The 15,540-nt window shown below is 34.0% G+C and overlaps 2 protein-coding genes across 2 annotated transcripts; one reads left to right on the top strand and one right to left on the bottom strand.

Moving 5' to 3' along the window:
* Positions 1 to 3,332: 3,332 nt before the first annotated feature.
* LOC113234806 (2-oxoglutarate and iron-dependent oxygenase domain-containing protein 3-like) lies at positions 3,333 to 5,867 on the bottom strand. The gene is made up of 4 exons (XM_026470300.1): positions 5,765 to 5,867; positions 5,243 to 5,675; positions 4,424 to 4,576; positions 3,333 to 3,748 (listed from the first exon to the last, which is right to left on the bottom strand). Exons 1-4 carry the CDS (start codon positions 5,857 to 5,859, stop codon positions 3,476 to 3,478), a joined length of 954 nt encoding a protein of 317 aa, XP_026326085.1. The 5' UTR covers positions 5,860 to 5,867; the 3' UTR covers positions 3,333 to 3,475.
* Positions 5,868 to 11,953: 6,086 nt separating this feature from the next.
* LOC113234756 (GPI mannosyltransferase 2) lies at positions 11,954 to 14,614 on the top strand. The gene is made up of 2 exons (XM_026470222.1): positions 11,954 to 12,109; positions 12,185 to 14,614. The coding sequence occupies exon 2, from the start codon at positions 12,192 to 12,194 to the stop codon at positions 13,791 to 13,793; it is 1,602 nt and encodes a 533-aa protein (XP_026326007.1). The 5' UTR covers positions 11,954 to 12,109; positions 12,185 to 12,191; the 3' UTR covers positions 13,794 to 14,614.
* The last annotated feature ends 926 nt before the right edge of the window (positions 14,615 to 15,540 follow it).

The following is a 15,540-nucleotide window of genomic DNA, read 5'->3' as shown; positions in this document are numbered from 1 at the left end:
GAAAGACGGAAAAAAACAATACTGACACGCGCGGCCTAAAGTCCACAAGCAATGTTTAAGTGCTGGTCACTGTGACGTCGTTATCGCGATATCGCTCATGGTTTCGACGCGGCTTGTAGCCTCAGTGACGTTGCGGTGTAGTACACTGCAATATTGCTTGTAATGTGGCCCTTAGGCGCTTGTAACTCGCACAATTTTAGTTTGTGCTGCCAGTGCTGAAAGTGGCTTCATAAACCCCATATTTATCCAAATTCAAGTAGACATTAGCTGACCATATATTATAATCATTAAAATCCAAATTTAGTTGCGAGTAGTTTAAGTTGCCATTATGTAATATCATTACGTGTTTTCTGTGATTTGGTCTAGACTGCTAGAATCGTCTAAAATCGTATGAATCTGGGTGTAACAACATTATTATGTGACAGAATGCAATTATTATAATAAACTTGAAAATACAACCATTGTTTTATTTTACACTCCTGCATTAAATACCTGATAATTAGTCACAAATTTTAGGTACTCAAACCAGACCATTCTACCATACCCTAAAAAAATAGCCAAAACACTTTGTTATAGTTATTAACTATCGATTTATGCAACAATCAGACTGGTGTACTCAAGTTTATGATTTTAATACTTATTGTTTTACTCATACTACTGATTTTAACTTCGCAGTTGTCACGTAAGCCGCTAGATGGCGAGTTGTTCCTTCCGGAACTTTGATTACGTTCTGTCAATGAAATAGCCATAATATTTAATTATATTTAGTTAATTACTAAACACTGACATTATGTACTGATATACAGTGCGTTGATTTGCATTCTCGCCATATTTAACAAAATTTATAATAGAAATAATGCTAAATCATCAAAAAATATTGAAAAATATATTCTGTTCAATATTTTGGCTAATTGTATCTAGTAAAGTTTTGCAAATATGTCCCTAAATCGTATACACCGCGCTAGGGCAGTGACCCCGCCACCCGTTTCACAATCTTTCACGATTTCGCTTTTACCTATTTTCTTAATTATGATTATTTACTAGTATTGTTATAATTTACTCATTGTTTATATTAATTAGAAAAGTTGACTGAAAAACTTTTTTTGTGCCTTAGATTCGGTACTTACCTACCAACTTTAGGTTACTTGAAAGTATTGCCTAGAAGAAGTACCTAGCTCCACAGCTAGTGGCTGGATCCGTACTGGAGCCACCACCATCTATGTAGAGCTTCCCACGTGAGTTTCGTTTCAACTTAGCACATTTAACTTCACAACTTTGAAAGTAGAGACGATTTTTGCGCGCAATTCTTCGACCCTTGTAATCTCCTCCGCGTAAACTTGTGACGATGTGACCTCCTTACATCGTCATCCCACTGTTTCATCATCTTTTCTCTGATTCCTGGCCACTTATTTTTAAATTTTTAATCGTTCTTTATTTCATTTGCCTCGCCATTCTCTTTTTGTTTCATGGAATCGTGGTAGCAAGCAGTTCGGCTGTAATTTCCAATTGCGTCTAATTTTGATCCTTTTACCAGTTCTCACCCCAATCATGTGCTAATTTTAATGATAATACCAATCTGTAATTCTGTATAACTCGGTCCTTTTGGGATAAGTGTCTACTTTATATTATTCACCCATAAGCATATCCGTATGTAATTAAGACTAAGTTAGGGCGTGTTGTATAGTATTGTACCTGTGTTTTTATATATGCTATATATTATATTATATTATAATGCTGTTACAAGGCAGCATTTCTTTCCTTTCTTTACCTTTTAACTATGGAATAAATTTGTTTTGATTTAGCTCTAAGGTTAATATTATGGATATCTCCTTTCTTATTGAAATTATGTATATTTTGACGGGCATATAAAATATTTGAGTAAATGTATTGTGATGCCACAGTCATGATACTTAAACTTTTCTCTGAGAGAAACCCGAGAGAGTCTGAGAGCCTAGACGGTACACAGAATTGAACACATACAACACGCAGAAGTACATTTACCGAGGGTCCTTGCTTTGTTTTTTAATGTGTATGAGTCATACTCACCTACCCGATGAACTCATGAAGACAATAGATGTGCCCATTCTAAAGGACAAAACGGGTGATATTTCAGACGCATCAAATTACCGGCCGATATCGCTGGCTACAGTAATGGCTAGTCAAGTAGGCTGTCTAACACTAGACAGCCTACTTGACAGACACATGTTTTGCAGTTTTGCATGACGCTCAATTTGGCTTCAGGTCGGGCCTCTTCACAGAAAGTGCCTATTTGTCTCTAAAACACATTGCGCAATACTACACATCAAGAAAAACCCCAGTTATCGCATGTTTCTTAGATCTGTCAAAGGCGTCGATCTTGTAGTGTATGATGTATGTACATACTATGGCAAAAGCTGAAAAATGACTGATGTAGCGGATGAGGTTGTGTTTATGCTTAGTTATTGGCACTCGAAACAAACGAACTGTGAGGTGAGCAGATTCGCTTTCGAATGAGTATAGGTTGGAGTGCGGGGTGAGGGAGGGGGGTAGACCTCTCACCGACTTTTTAATTTGTACATATATCGGTTGATTGTTGATCTCAGTAGCACCTATCTATAGAAATAGAAATCGATCAACGCAATGTTAAAACTGCTCCACATATGTGAAAATTATGCGGAAGGTCATGGGCTCAAATACAAGGTCAAGAAGAGCGAGTTACTTGTTTTTTAAGTCAGGCATGAAGAACTATCCTGATATGCCAGTAGTTACACTCTGTGAAGTCGTCAAATTTAACTATTTGGGCCACTGGGTTACCGAAGATCTTAGAGAAAATTTTTACATCTGCAGCCTATGGACCAAGTACTCGCAGGAGGCCTACAACGCTCTACGTATACAATCTAATAATGCTTTTAGGATCTTGTTGGGGTTGCCGCGTTTCTGTAGCGCCTCTGGCATGTTCACCGAAGCGCGAACGAATGGTTTCCATTTCATCATGCGAAACAGATGCGCTTCGGTTCTAAGCAGACTGCGCGCCAGCTCGAACGGGATCCTGAACATTATTGCGGACAGGTGGGACAGTCCCATACTGGAGAGATGGGTGTGCCTGTACCTCGCCTTTTAAAATAAAATTAACATCGTTTAAAAAATTGTTGTTACTAACCATTATGAACCAAGTGTCTGAAATTATAAGAAGTTTTCGATTCTTCAATAGTAATCTCGTCTCCTTCATACCCGTGACCGCTCGTCCTGCCGATCGGAGGACGGAAAAACCCGACGTGACTAGTCCCTACAAGTCTAAGTACCAGAATTAAAAAAAAAAATTAATTAAACCAGAATTGCATAGTTAAATTGTAATAACAGTAACTAACAAGAATAATTGGAATGTTTGCACGCCGTAACTAAAGTATAATTACAATAAGTTTAACAATAACAATTGGAATGTAAGATAAGGGGTCTAAATTTTAATATAGGTACGTAACAAATGAGATTAATGAAATCACAGTGTATTTTTACTTAAGCTAGGCTCTTCTAGTGCAAAATCTTTGTTACATGTAAAGGGTATATTTATTGCGTATCTAGTTCCGGAGGTAACCCTTTCTATGTAATTGCGATTTTCAGGCCCGCTTGTATAAATTAGGACTCTCCCTTTCCTTGGCTCAACAGTGCGGTTCAGATGTTGGTCTGTAAATATGAAGCGTCCACCTTTGAAGTCTGTATTGTAGTTGTTCAGGTAAAGATATGCCGAGAAATGGTTCCCTCTGTGGGATAGCTGTAAACAACAAAATAAGACATTTGTAAGTGGCACAATTGTAGAATATGTTTGGTTTTTTTCTCATATACACGACAGTAGCTTCTTAGGCTCAATTTTCATTTTCTTTCTAATTCGAAACTATTCATTACTCTTCCTAATTCTAAAATTTTGTGACTAGAAAGGGTTAATTCACTAGTTTTTCTGCGTGCAATCAGATTTAAGCTACGAGCTGTGGTGCTCGAGATTAAAAAAAGGAGCCACCGGAATAAGCTTATTCAAGCGTGGACAGTAAAACACTTTAATGATTTCAGAAGGCGTAAAGACTAAATCTAGTTCTTTACAACTAGAACCGACTAAATCACGAAATTTTTAGTGTAATCAGATCTAAGCTAGGTGTTGTGATTCTCGAGATTAAGAAATGGTGCTTCTGGAATAAGCTTATTCCAGTGTGGACAGTAAAACACCCTTATAACTTTTGATTGGTGGACCTACTAAATCTAGTGTTTTGAGACTAGAACCAACTAAATAGCAAGTTTTTTTTTGCCGAGTAAAATTTCAAAAACTTAACCATGGTCACACTGGAATATGGCACAATTCATAAAACTAAAGCAGCTTTTAGTGAAGACTGTTTACTTTAATGAGTAAAATCTTTTTGTAAATCCAACTAACCGGATCCTGGTAAATTACACTTACATAATCGATTTGAGGCTGCCAGTACTTATCAAGTGGAGTGACAGGGTCTTTTGAAGTCAATGCTGAGAAATATCCAGGGCGGGTTGGATAAATGAGAGCTGGGTTCACACCAAAGTGGTGTGCTACTGCATGTCGCACTTTCTCTTTCACATTCTGTAAAAAAATTCATTGCATAACAAAAAATAATATAAAAATAAAATAAACAGAAAAATTAAAATACAAAAAAAAACATGTTTATAATATACACAGTGTTTTTTTTAAACAGGACTGGAGAAATCTAAAACCATAGAAGATAATCAAATTTCATAAAATATAATACAAAATAAAATTGACTATTTTTTGAAATGCTGATAGATTCACTTTCTTATACATACATAAAAGGATGACTTCATTGTATTGGAAGCAAAAAATTGGACAGCAGAAATTGGTCAAAATTAATAAAAAAAAATTGTATACAAAATTAATAAAATAAAATGAAATTAATAAAAATGAAACACATTCTATTTTTCCATCAAATTTGACCAACTTCTGCTGATTTTTTTCATCCCATACAATGAAATGAAATCTTTACATAAAACTGTGTCAATCAGCAGCTGCAGTGCCAGTTGCACGTAACGCACATCATTTTTGCAGACTGGATATTGAATACAGATTAGTAATGGTGCAGCTGCCGCGGCGCGGCAGCGCCACTGTAGTGCTTCAGCACAAGAGCCAACGACATACAGACGGATGGATGAATGAATGGAGACATACGAAACTGTAAAGGTTGGTAGTATGAAAACGAAATCCTAAAAACCAATGAAACTACATTCATATTACCGCATAAAGTTGAAAATCTTCTTCACTAAACAACTTTTTTATATCAGGTTTATAATAAATATTGATGAAATGGTCTCCCTTTGATAGGTGTCCACTATGCAAGTCCAAAGTGCTAGCGCCGCCTGCAGACTCTCCTTCCTTAAGTGCTTTTTGTAGTATCTCTAACAATCCTTCAGCTTCTTCAGCAGTAATTATTTTATCAGATACATATCGTTTACATTCCTTTATAAAACATCGCCCATGGTCGACTAATGAGTTCATATAATCCACTGTACATTGCAGCATTTGACCCTTGCCTACTAACATCTCCGACTGCTTGGCGAAGGTCTTGGTTTTGTCATGGGCAGAAGTGAAATATACAACGATAAGAAGAGATGTAATTATCACAATGCGTGATAGGACCCGTAGCGATGTTTTGTTTCTTTTAAAAGTACTGAAACACAAAATATGTGAAGTTGCGTGATTGTTTAATATTATGTCCATTCGAAACAAGAATCACGGCAAAGTAAAATAGGAACTTACGGTATTGTTTCATAGCTGGCGCTTTTAGGTTTTTCAGCAGCGTTGTTGTCGTTAACATTTGATTTGCTCTTTAATCTCTTTACTAAATCAGTCATTTTTGTAATTATTCCCTATGTTCTATATTTATTTAGGTATTTTGGAAAAAAAACATATTTCACAGGAATATTTTTCTATTTTTTAAAATTCGAATATTGATTTCTACTTGTCTATAGTTATCTGTGATCTTATAAGGAAAATTGAATTTTCTTTTTTTTTATTCTCCCTCTACGTCTGAGATATTGTTTTTTTTATTTCATAAAGAACCGTTTTGTTCCGAAAAGTCGTAGACAGAGAAAACTAGTTTACTAACTAAACTTTTCTCCTACTAGTTTAGTAAATACGTAGGAGAAAAGTATTTTTTTCCATCCAGGGAAAAGCGAATGAACTTTTCATTCAAACGTGTTAAATACGTACTTCTCGTTCATTGACCGAAAAATTTGAAAAGTGATAATCTATTGAGGCTACTCACCACTAAATATGTTGGTCGACGGGTACTCAGATGTTTATTACGAAAACGTTAATACATAGATTGATGGCAAGATTCATGGCGACATTATTTATTCTTTGTAGTTTGTGGTTGTTTATCCCGTTATTCGTCGAAATTGAGTGAGTAGAGTTCGTCGTCATTGAGGGAATACGACCCAATATCTCGTTTTTCTCAGTGGCTTTTACCTGTACCAGTTTATTTATAAAATAAACTACCAGTTTATTTTATAAATAACTGGTAATTCACGACAAATAAAACTTCAAAAAATATTTCTAAACGTAGAACATACTATGAGATTCGAAATTATATTTTTGCAATTTTGAAAATTTTTCCAACTTTTCGGGAATTATTCGGAAAACTACCCAACCAACACAACAGTATACTGTATAATATAATAAAACACCAAAACATTTTTTTCCATCCTGACAAAACCGCTTAATTTTGACCATAGAGGATGGAGCAGTTTTGACTTTAGGGTTTTAACCTTATAGCTTAGACTATGGAAACAGGACATGTTACGTTGACATATATAAATCAGACGTTATATGTATATGATGCATTTCGTCGTCGAAAACATAAACATATTATTGTCTTTGTTTAACTATTACGTGCCGTCTTAAGCCAAAAGAGATAGCATTACATTGGTCTGTGTCAAACACGGGAATCGAAAATTCGTAACGTCATTTTAAATGCCAACCGTGGCCATTTCAAGTACATGAGGTACATGATACCGTTGTCAAAGGGAAGTACATCAAATGTCAAAACAAATGTTTTTCCAAATGTATTATTGAATTATTCACATGTATTATAATTAAATTGGACAAAAATATTGACAGTGAGAATAATTAGGTATTAATAAAAATGCGACGCTGCAGCATTAAAGGATGCGGCTTTAGAAAAACTGCAAATCAATCGAATGTTACATTGCACAGGCATGTGTTATTTTTTTGTCTATAAATCACACAATAGCCCGAATATTTTATGTAATTAGACTTATTTAAGTAGTTTATTTATAAATCTTGCCAAATTTTGCTTTTGTTACTTTAGATTGCCTGTTTGTTTGTATATTTTGATGATTGTTGTTAACGATTATTTTGAGATAGTGTTGATCTTGTAAGCATACATATTATCGATATTCTGTTATTAAAACAATTCACTATGAGGTTTTTATTGTTTTATTATTATTATTTCAAGTTTTCCTAGAAATGAAAAAAGGAAGAAAGAATGGTTGGAAATCATAGGACTGCCGAATATAAACGTTGGATCAAAGACCATCTTCATTTCTTCGCTTCATTTTGAAGAGTCAAATTTTAACAGAACTTTAAATGTAACTAGATTACATGACAATACTATTCCATCATTAGGTTTATTGGTATTAGGTTTATTTATTTAGGTTTATTGGTTTACGTTATGTACATATGTACTAAAATGTAGGTTAAAGGCGTACCTCTTAAAGTAATTTTTATATTTTATTTAGTAAGTACAATTAATACTACGTAATGTTAAATACAAGTAAAGTAGGAATAATTAAGCAAGAATGCGCATGTCGCCAACAAACTGCACAGCAGTTTGGTGACTTTTACTAAATAAGTTACCAGTTGTAATGTTGAAAATAATTTTTTTTTGAAGTTTAAAAATGTGTGTTGACATTTATAATAATATACCACTCGAGATTAAATTATCAGACTTGTGTTTGTTTAGGCATACTTTGGTTACAGTAAACTAAAGAAACAAAAATTCAAGCCATACATTTGCATGTCGATAATGACTTATCGATAGATTATGGTACAACACTAAAGAAATCCGCCATTTGTAACTTTCAAATTTTGGTAATATGCACGTTGATTCTGTACTTAGGGCAGCTCCTTTCTTTTATTTTTTTCCATCCTCTAAGCCTTATAGGATGGAAAAAAAAATAGTCAAAGGTTTTGGCCTTAGAGGATAGAAAAAAATAAAGGAAAGGAGCTGATTTATCTACGGAATAAACGTCCCTACTTAAACCAAAAATGTCCACTACAAATGGCGGATAAGTCAATATCGACATGCAAACGTATGGGTTGAATGTTGAAACTGTTGTGTTTTATTATTGCAAATTTGTGTACTTTACTGTAATCAAAGTATGATTAATATTAGACTATTATTACTAGGCAAGTAATAAGCCATTTTAATCAAAATTAAATATAAAGTTATTTACCAATAAATGTAACGATGTAATTACATTATCATGTAATCTAGTTACATTTAAAGTTCTGTTTAAATTTGAATGGAGCGAACAAACTAAGATGGAATTTGATCCAATGTTCATGTTCAGCGGTCCTATAATTTCCAACCATTCTTTCTTTCTTTTTTTCATTTGTAGGTAAACTTAAAAAAGGAATGGAATAATAAAAACCTCGTAGTGAATTGTTTCAATAACAGAATATCTATAATATGTATGCTTACAAGAACAACACTATCTCAAAATAATTGTTATCAACCATCATCAAAATATACTAACAAACAAGCAATCTAAAGTAACCAAAGCAAATTCGGCAAGACTTATGAATAAACTACTTAAATGAATCTTTTTATTTTATTAAATTACATGAGACATTTCCGCTATTCTATGATTTATGGGTGGAAAAATAACACATGTCGATGTAATGTAACATTTGGTTTATTTCCACTTTTTCTACTGCCGCACGCCTTAATGCTGCAGAGACGCATTTTTATCAATACTGAATTGTTCTCACTGTCAATATTTTTGTCCATTTAATTACAATTCATGCGAATAATTCACTAAAACATTTGGCCAAACATTGGTTTTGACATTTGATGTACTTCCTTTTGACACCCGGATACGGATGTCAAAGGGACCAGACAGACCGAGCACTGAGTTAATAAAACGAGCCGAGTGAGAGGCTTCAAAGTAGTAATGCGTCTCTATTTAATAGGGTGTTCATTCATGTTTCAGCCAGCCGTATTGTTTGTAACTATTTAATTTTTACAGAAAATGTGGCCACTTATGGATGACCAAAACTACTAATATTACTTCATAATACAAATTAAACTCTAAGCTGTGAGATGGAGTCGACGTAAAAAAATATAAACAAACACCTGTCACTGTCAAAGTGACATCTCATAAATCATAAAACGTTTTTTTTATTAATAATTTTGGGTTAGATACAAGTCTTTTGAGCCATGTCTTCGTTTAATTATGTTTCTGTAAATATGGCCGCCACAAAGAGGATAGGCAATTTGAGGCGGCGTGCTTGGATCGACTCGGGATTTCTTAGAGAGGGTCGATACGGGTATTTTTATATATATGTAATCAATATTATATATATGTAATTAATATTATATATAAAGTAATTTCTATATATATGTGTATTCTATATATATGTGTATTCTATGTATATGTATATTTTCTATAATATAATTTCGCGTTTTATTCTTCGATTAAAGCTCAATAGCACTATCCTATTCCACTTTAAACTAGATTTCACAAAATAATTGAAAGTCAAAATAAAAACGACACTTTTCCCTCCAAAAGGCCCAGAGCGAATCCAGACCAAAAAACTTTTTCCACGTTCGTTTATTAACATTTTCTACTCTATTCTGATTAGACTAATAAACTAAAATGAAAAATGGTCGATACCACAGACATATATCTAGATAGACGCCTCACGTGTATACACTTCGCGTGCCCAAAGTAAGTGAAATTCACTTACTTGCCGCGCTGATACACTTTAGAACGCGCTCGACCGTTATCGTAGATAAACACCAGTCGAAAACGCGAAAAATATATATTGTGCCATTATAAACTGCAAAAGTACCATAACTGTGGGTAAACGGGTAAACAGGGACGTTTCCTTCTCCGGCAAGTGATTTTGTAATCAGAAGATGCATAATTTGTTTTCAAAAGAATTCTTTTGGATTTGCATGAATTTCGAGAAAACAAATATCCAACCCAGTGTATGCCTCATGATTTGTAACACATTGCGGCTTTTACTTGGTGCGATATATTTGTGATCCTTTGTTAGTACGCCATGAATATCGAACGAACGCACTTTTGCATAATACATTCAGTTTCTGTGGTTTTATTTTTTTTGGCCAAATTTAACATTTAATGATGTACACGTTAGGCAACACTGTTCTCGATTCTGATCGATTTTGATAACCAAGAGACGAAAATTATTATGACCTTAGCAATTAATTACAAAAAGACAGTTATTTAATAAATTTATATTATTTCAAGGACAATAATTTTAATATTTGAAGTTGACTAAAAATCAAAGTTTAAATTTTTAAGTAATAATTTTTTTTAAATAACTTTTAATAAACGACATATATATATTGTTTTGATATTTTTCTACTATATTAATATTTCACGAATACTTGGATCGATTAATTGAATGGAATAAGTACTTGTATTCCGTTCATTCCATCGAGTATATAATCAGAAATAGAGACGAAATATTATTTAATTTGTTTGAAAACTATTCTGTCATATCATGACCATGACAACTGTGCTCCGATTGGCTAGCCCGAGTTCGAAACAATTGACGGATGTCGTCAACTGTTTCACTTCAAATCGACCAGTTAACTTGAATTTTGCTGTAATGGACGAAAATTGCAACATTACATATTTAATATTCAATTGCCGATAAAATGTAATTCCGTTTGTTTTGTACCTACTTAGATGTTTTGCTGTTTTTCCCACACCACCGAATAGAACAGCACGGCATTGTTAGAGATATTATCTTTATTACAATAAATACAGAATATTTTTTGGAATATTCGGAGACGTACACACAGGTCAGTAGTTGGCCTGTCTATATTTCAGTGCAAACGAGAGTTGATATTTATAAGAGCTGTATCGCTAATGTGTTACCAGGAATATGTGGCCCTTATTTCGTCTCTATTTTTGGTTAGATACTCGATGGTTCAATCAATCGATTTAGCGCGAAATGAGGTTTCCCATCACTAAACAGTTCTTGTGACGTCATGGTAGATACATATGTGCTCCTTGTGAGTTTATTGTTCTGTGCATATGTGGCACGCTCGGTTTTCATACAAATTGCTGTACTAGCGGCGTCTATCTAGATATATTATGTCTGTGGTCGAAATTTGGGTCGTTTATCCAGAACTCTACTCAATGCTCAAGTCAGTGTTGGGCGTTAATCAATTAAATTTCAGTCAGAAATTCAATCAGATTAAAAAATCAATTCAATTGATATCAATTGCAATTAAATCAATTGCGACACGTCGATTTCAATTGAATTGATTTTAATTGCAATTAATTTTTTTAGTTGTTCTAAGACACAATTGAAACTAACAATTAAAACCGAAGCTACCGAATAAAAGTGTCATTACGAATGTGGGTTAGGGGGTGGGTTACTTAAAATTTTAAAATAAAGGTCATCTAATTTTATAATTTGTTTTACATTCAGGTTACATTCACAGCAAACGTTGTAAACGTTATTCTCAGCAAAAATATATGGTTACATTTTGAGTTTTTTAATTCTTTATTATAATTATTTTTAAGCGATGTATTTGTAATAAATAATGAAAACTCGAGATGTGGGGAATTTGTGCGGAATATGAACTTTGTTCTCCCCAAATTTGGGGATATTAGCCGTGATTTTTGGGGATTTTGAATAATTGGCAATAGCAACGCTCGGGTTGCGCAGGGCAGCGCAGGGCGTATTTATTTGCGCGGAAGATGCTGAGAATTTTACGTTCTCATGCGACATTTAAATGTTAATTCGTGTACATATATTTATTCAATAATGATAATTTTATAAGAGAAAACACGCAAATAATGATCTAAGGTCCAGGTATTTATCATTCGTCTTTATTCATAAAGTATTTATTCCAAATTTCAACTCTGTAATGCAGTAATCTTGTTGCAGATAAATAATGTATTCGCCTAGGCAGAAGATATTGTGGTTTGCGTTTAGTACAAGAGTTGTTGTGATATTTCTACAAGCAATATCGAATTTTGTGATACCAGACCACGATGCGAACGTGTTTGTCAGTCCCGAGGACCCAACACTGCGTAAAACTATAGCGGATCACATCGTTGACAAATTACTGGGTGGTATGAAGAGATGGGATGCTCAGTACTTCATTCATATCGCACAATACGGGTATACTTATGAGAACTGTCTTGCTTTCAGCCCGCTCTTCCCACTAATTGTAAGATACATGGCTTATGTGATAAACAGTGTGCTAGGATCCTTCATAAACTTCCATAGCACTCTCTTAATATCTGCAACGCTAGTTAACCTTGTAATATTCATTAAATCTGCTGATATTCTGCACAGGTTGAGTTTGCGAGTACTCAGGAGTGAGTGCAGAGCGTATAAAGCTGTAATATTGTTTTGTGTGAATCCAGCAAGTATATTTTTCTCAGCACCATACTCAGAAACACTTTTTAGTTGGATGACTTTTTATACAATGCTAAAATGCACTGACAATGAAACATTCCGGTTTGCAAATATAGATATAGTAAGCAGTCTACCAGCTGGATTCTCTATGATTACCCGATCCAATGGCACTGTTAACTTAGGTTTCATATTCTATGCAACTTTGAAAAATGTTATTGAGCGAACTGTACCTGAGATAGTGTACAAATATAAAACTGTGAAGCATAAGATTATTCTTCCATTCTTGTTGATGCCACTATTTGTTTCATTTGTGGCAATGTTACTGACTGTGATAATAGCTCTGATACCATTTGCATTGGTACAAACCTACAATTATTTAAAGTATTGTACACACAACGAACATAATTTGCCAGAGTTTTTATCGAATACAGAGTATGTTCTGCCTGGCAGAGCAGATAGTCCATGGTGCAATGATTCTCTTCCCATGTCCTATTCCTATATCCAAAGTCATTATTGGGAAGTAGGACTCTTCAAGTATTACAAATTGAAACAGATTCCTAACTTCATGCTGGCATCACCAATTATATTTCTTATCTTATATCATTGTTTGTCTTACATTAAAAACAATCTACGATTGTGTTTTCGACTTGGGTTTAGAAGTAACACATTCAATTATGGTTATACAAACCGTATGCCTTATAGGCCAAAACAATATTGTAAGGGTTTTGGGGCCAATGATCCTGCATTTTTTGTATATGTAGTACACATAATGTTTTTGACAGTAGTCTGTATAGCATTCGTACATATTCAAGTGTCAACTAGACTTCTGGCATCTGCTAGTCCAGTTTTATATTGGATTTGTTCAAGTAGAATGAATGTAGGTCCTACACCTACGTCTGACCAAAATACTATAAATGAACACTTTCGTAGAATTGGTATCGGCAAGAGAATACCATCTCATCACTTGTCTATAGCTAATTTAGAAGGTGTAGACAATATGTACAGCAAATGGAAAACATTTATTATATCTAGAAGGATGCCAGACTTCCAGTCCCGCTTGATACAGTATTATTTCTTAGGTTACTTTATTATAGGCACCATTTTCTATTCTAATTTCTTTCCATGGACATAAATTATAATACTATCTACAAGAACAAAATAAAAAATAAATAAAAAGAACATATCATGTGACGTATCATCCACTTCTATCATGTTTTCTTAGTAAAAAAAATCACTTGCTATCAGTAGCTTAAATAAAAAATATACTAATAGAATGGATAGAGACAAATGATAGATAAATTATAGATATAGAAGTTTATACTTTACTATTGTTAATATTTGAAAAATATTTCAGAGTTATAATAATGGTTTAAATTTTCAGGCTTGAAATTTACCTAATAAATCATGGGGCCTTTCAAGATTAGTCCATTTTATATAACATTAGATGAAAATCATATCGCTTTTAAATTATAGGTATAAATAAGATTTTTCTTCATATTGAGGTTATTCTCTAATTAAATATAGCTTTAAGACAAAAGATGCATTTGTTAATTCAAATTTATTAATTTTTTAGTCATTTCTCTAGTCCTTTGATTTTATAATGCAAAGTTTTTAAAATAAGGAATTGCATCTTAAACAAGTACTACTTAATTCTATTTCAATAAGTATTGACTCAAAGCATGCTTGTCCATTTATTTAGCTTACCGTCCATTTTTTAAATCAACATAATGTAGCTGTCCGTTCATAATATAATTTATAAATATTTGTTGTTTATAGGCTGGTTTAATTAGGGCTTGTGCAGTCCTTCATTGTTGCAACCAGTCCAGTAATTAACTATTGTGATCTTCACTAATTGCAATTAGAACCAAGACCAAGAGAATAAAACAAATGTATTCACTTTGATTGTCTTTACCTGTAGGGCTAGCACGATAGGGCGCGACTAGCGCGAGAGCGACATAGAGCGCGAGATACTACTCTTCTCGCATTATGTCGCTCTCGGGCAAGTCGCGTCTTATCGTGCTAGCCTACTGCTCCGGGTGGAGATTTCTTTTTTGTCGAATAGCGAGTTTCGCGTAATGTGAACAATTGACAATATGTATGAATAATTATAAAGATTTTTATAAAAATAGGCTTCAAAAATTGGCTTACACGCTTGAACTGTGTTCGTTACCGGGGTCTCCTGAACAATAACTGAAACGCATGTGGAAGTCCTTGTGAATAATGAATAATTTGAGTCCAAACACAAGGTAGCTGCTTTACTCTCTTGAAGAATTCCTCTCATCACTATAAAATTTTATTTTTATTGCACATCTATTTCCCAAGTTTCATTGAAATCAGTTATAATGGAAAGTGGGTGAAATCCAATAAAACAGATTTATGACCTAATATTTACCACGCTTAGAGGTGGAATGTTTACTTCAAATTTGAAGGGGACCAGTACTGAGGTACCCTAGTTCCAACAAAACAAGGATCGTCGACATCGCTTCACAAATGTCGGAGTAATCTCGTAACATACACACAAGAAAGTCGAAATGAAAACCTCCTTTGTTTGAAGTCGGTTAAAAATTAAATTTAACGTCCAGCCCCTGTAGCATGGCTACGCATGAACGTCGCGACGCGCGCGATAAAATTGAAATAAGCGCGCGCTATTGGCTATCTGAATGAGATAACCAATAGCGCGCGTTTATTCCAATTTTATCGCTCGTGTCGCGACTATCATGCGTAGCCATGCCACGGGGGCATAAGTGGACGTCTTTTGCAGATGATAATTAAAATAAAATAATTCATAACATTATTTTGTATCCTCTGTCTCAAGTATAAATGTGCATTGAGCTACACTAAGAGCTAGATGGGTTGGTTTCATTGGACTAAGTTCATTT

Source organism: Hyposmocoma kahamanoa, unplaced genomic scaffold, assembly GCF_003589595.1.
Source record: "Hyposmocoma kahamanoa isolate Upper Pololo Valley unplaced genomic scaffold, ASM358959v1 86, whole genome shotgun sequence".
NCBI classification, from domain to species: domain Eukaryota; kingdom Metazoa; phylum Arthropoda; class Insecta; order Lepidoptera; family Cosmopterigidae; genus Hyposmocoma; species Hyposmocoma kahamanoa.
Note: the sequence above shows the minus strand (reverse complement) of the source record. Positions and strands in the feature narration are given on the sequence as shown.

Coding starts and splice junctions, on each gene's coding strand:
- LOC113234756 (XM_026470222.1), top strand. CDS start 12,192: ATGTATTCGCCTAGGCAGAAGATATTGTGGTTTGCGTTTAGTACAAGA.
- LOC113234806 (XM_026470300.1), bottom strand. CDS start 5,859: ATGACTGATTTAGTAAAGAGATTAAAGAGCAAATCAAATGTTAACGAC. Junction 4,577..5,242: donor AAGATTTTCAACTTTATGCG/GTAATATGAATG, acceptor ATTTTTTTACAG/AATGTGAAAGAGAAAGTGCG. Junction 3,749..4,423: donor GGCAGCCTCAAATCGATTAT/GTAAGTGTAATT, acceptor TGTTGTTTACAG/CTATCCCACAGAGGGAACCA.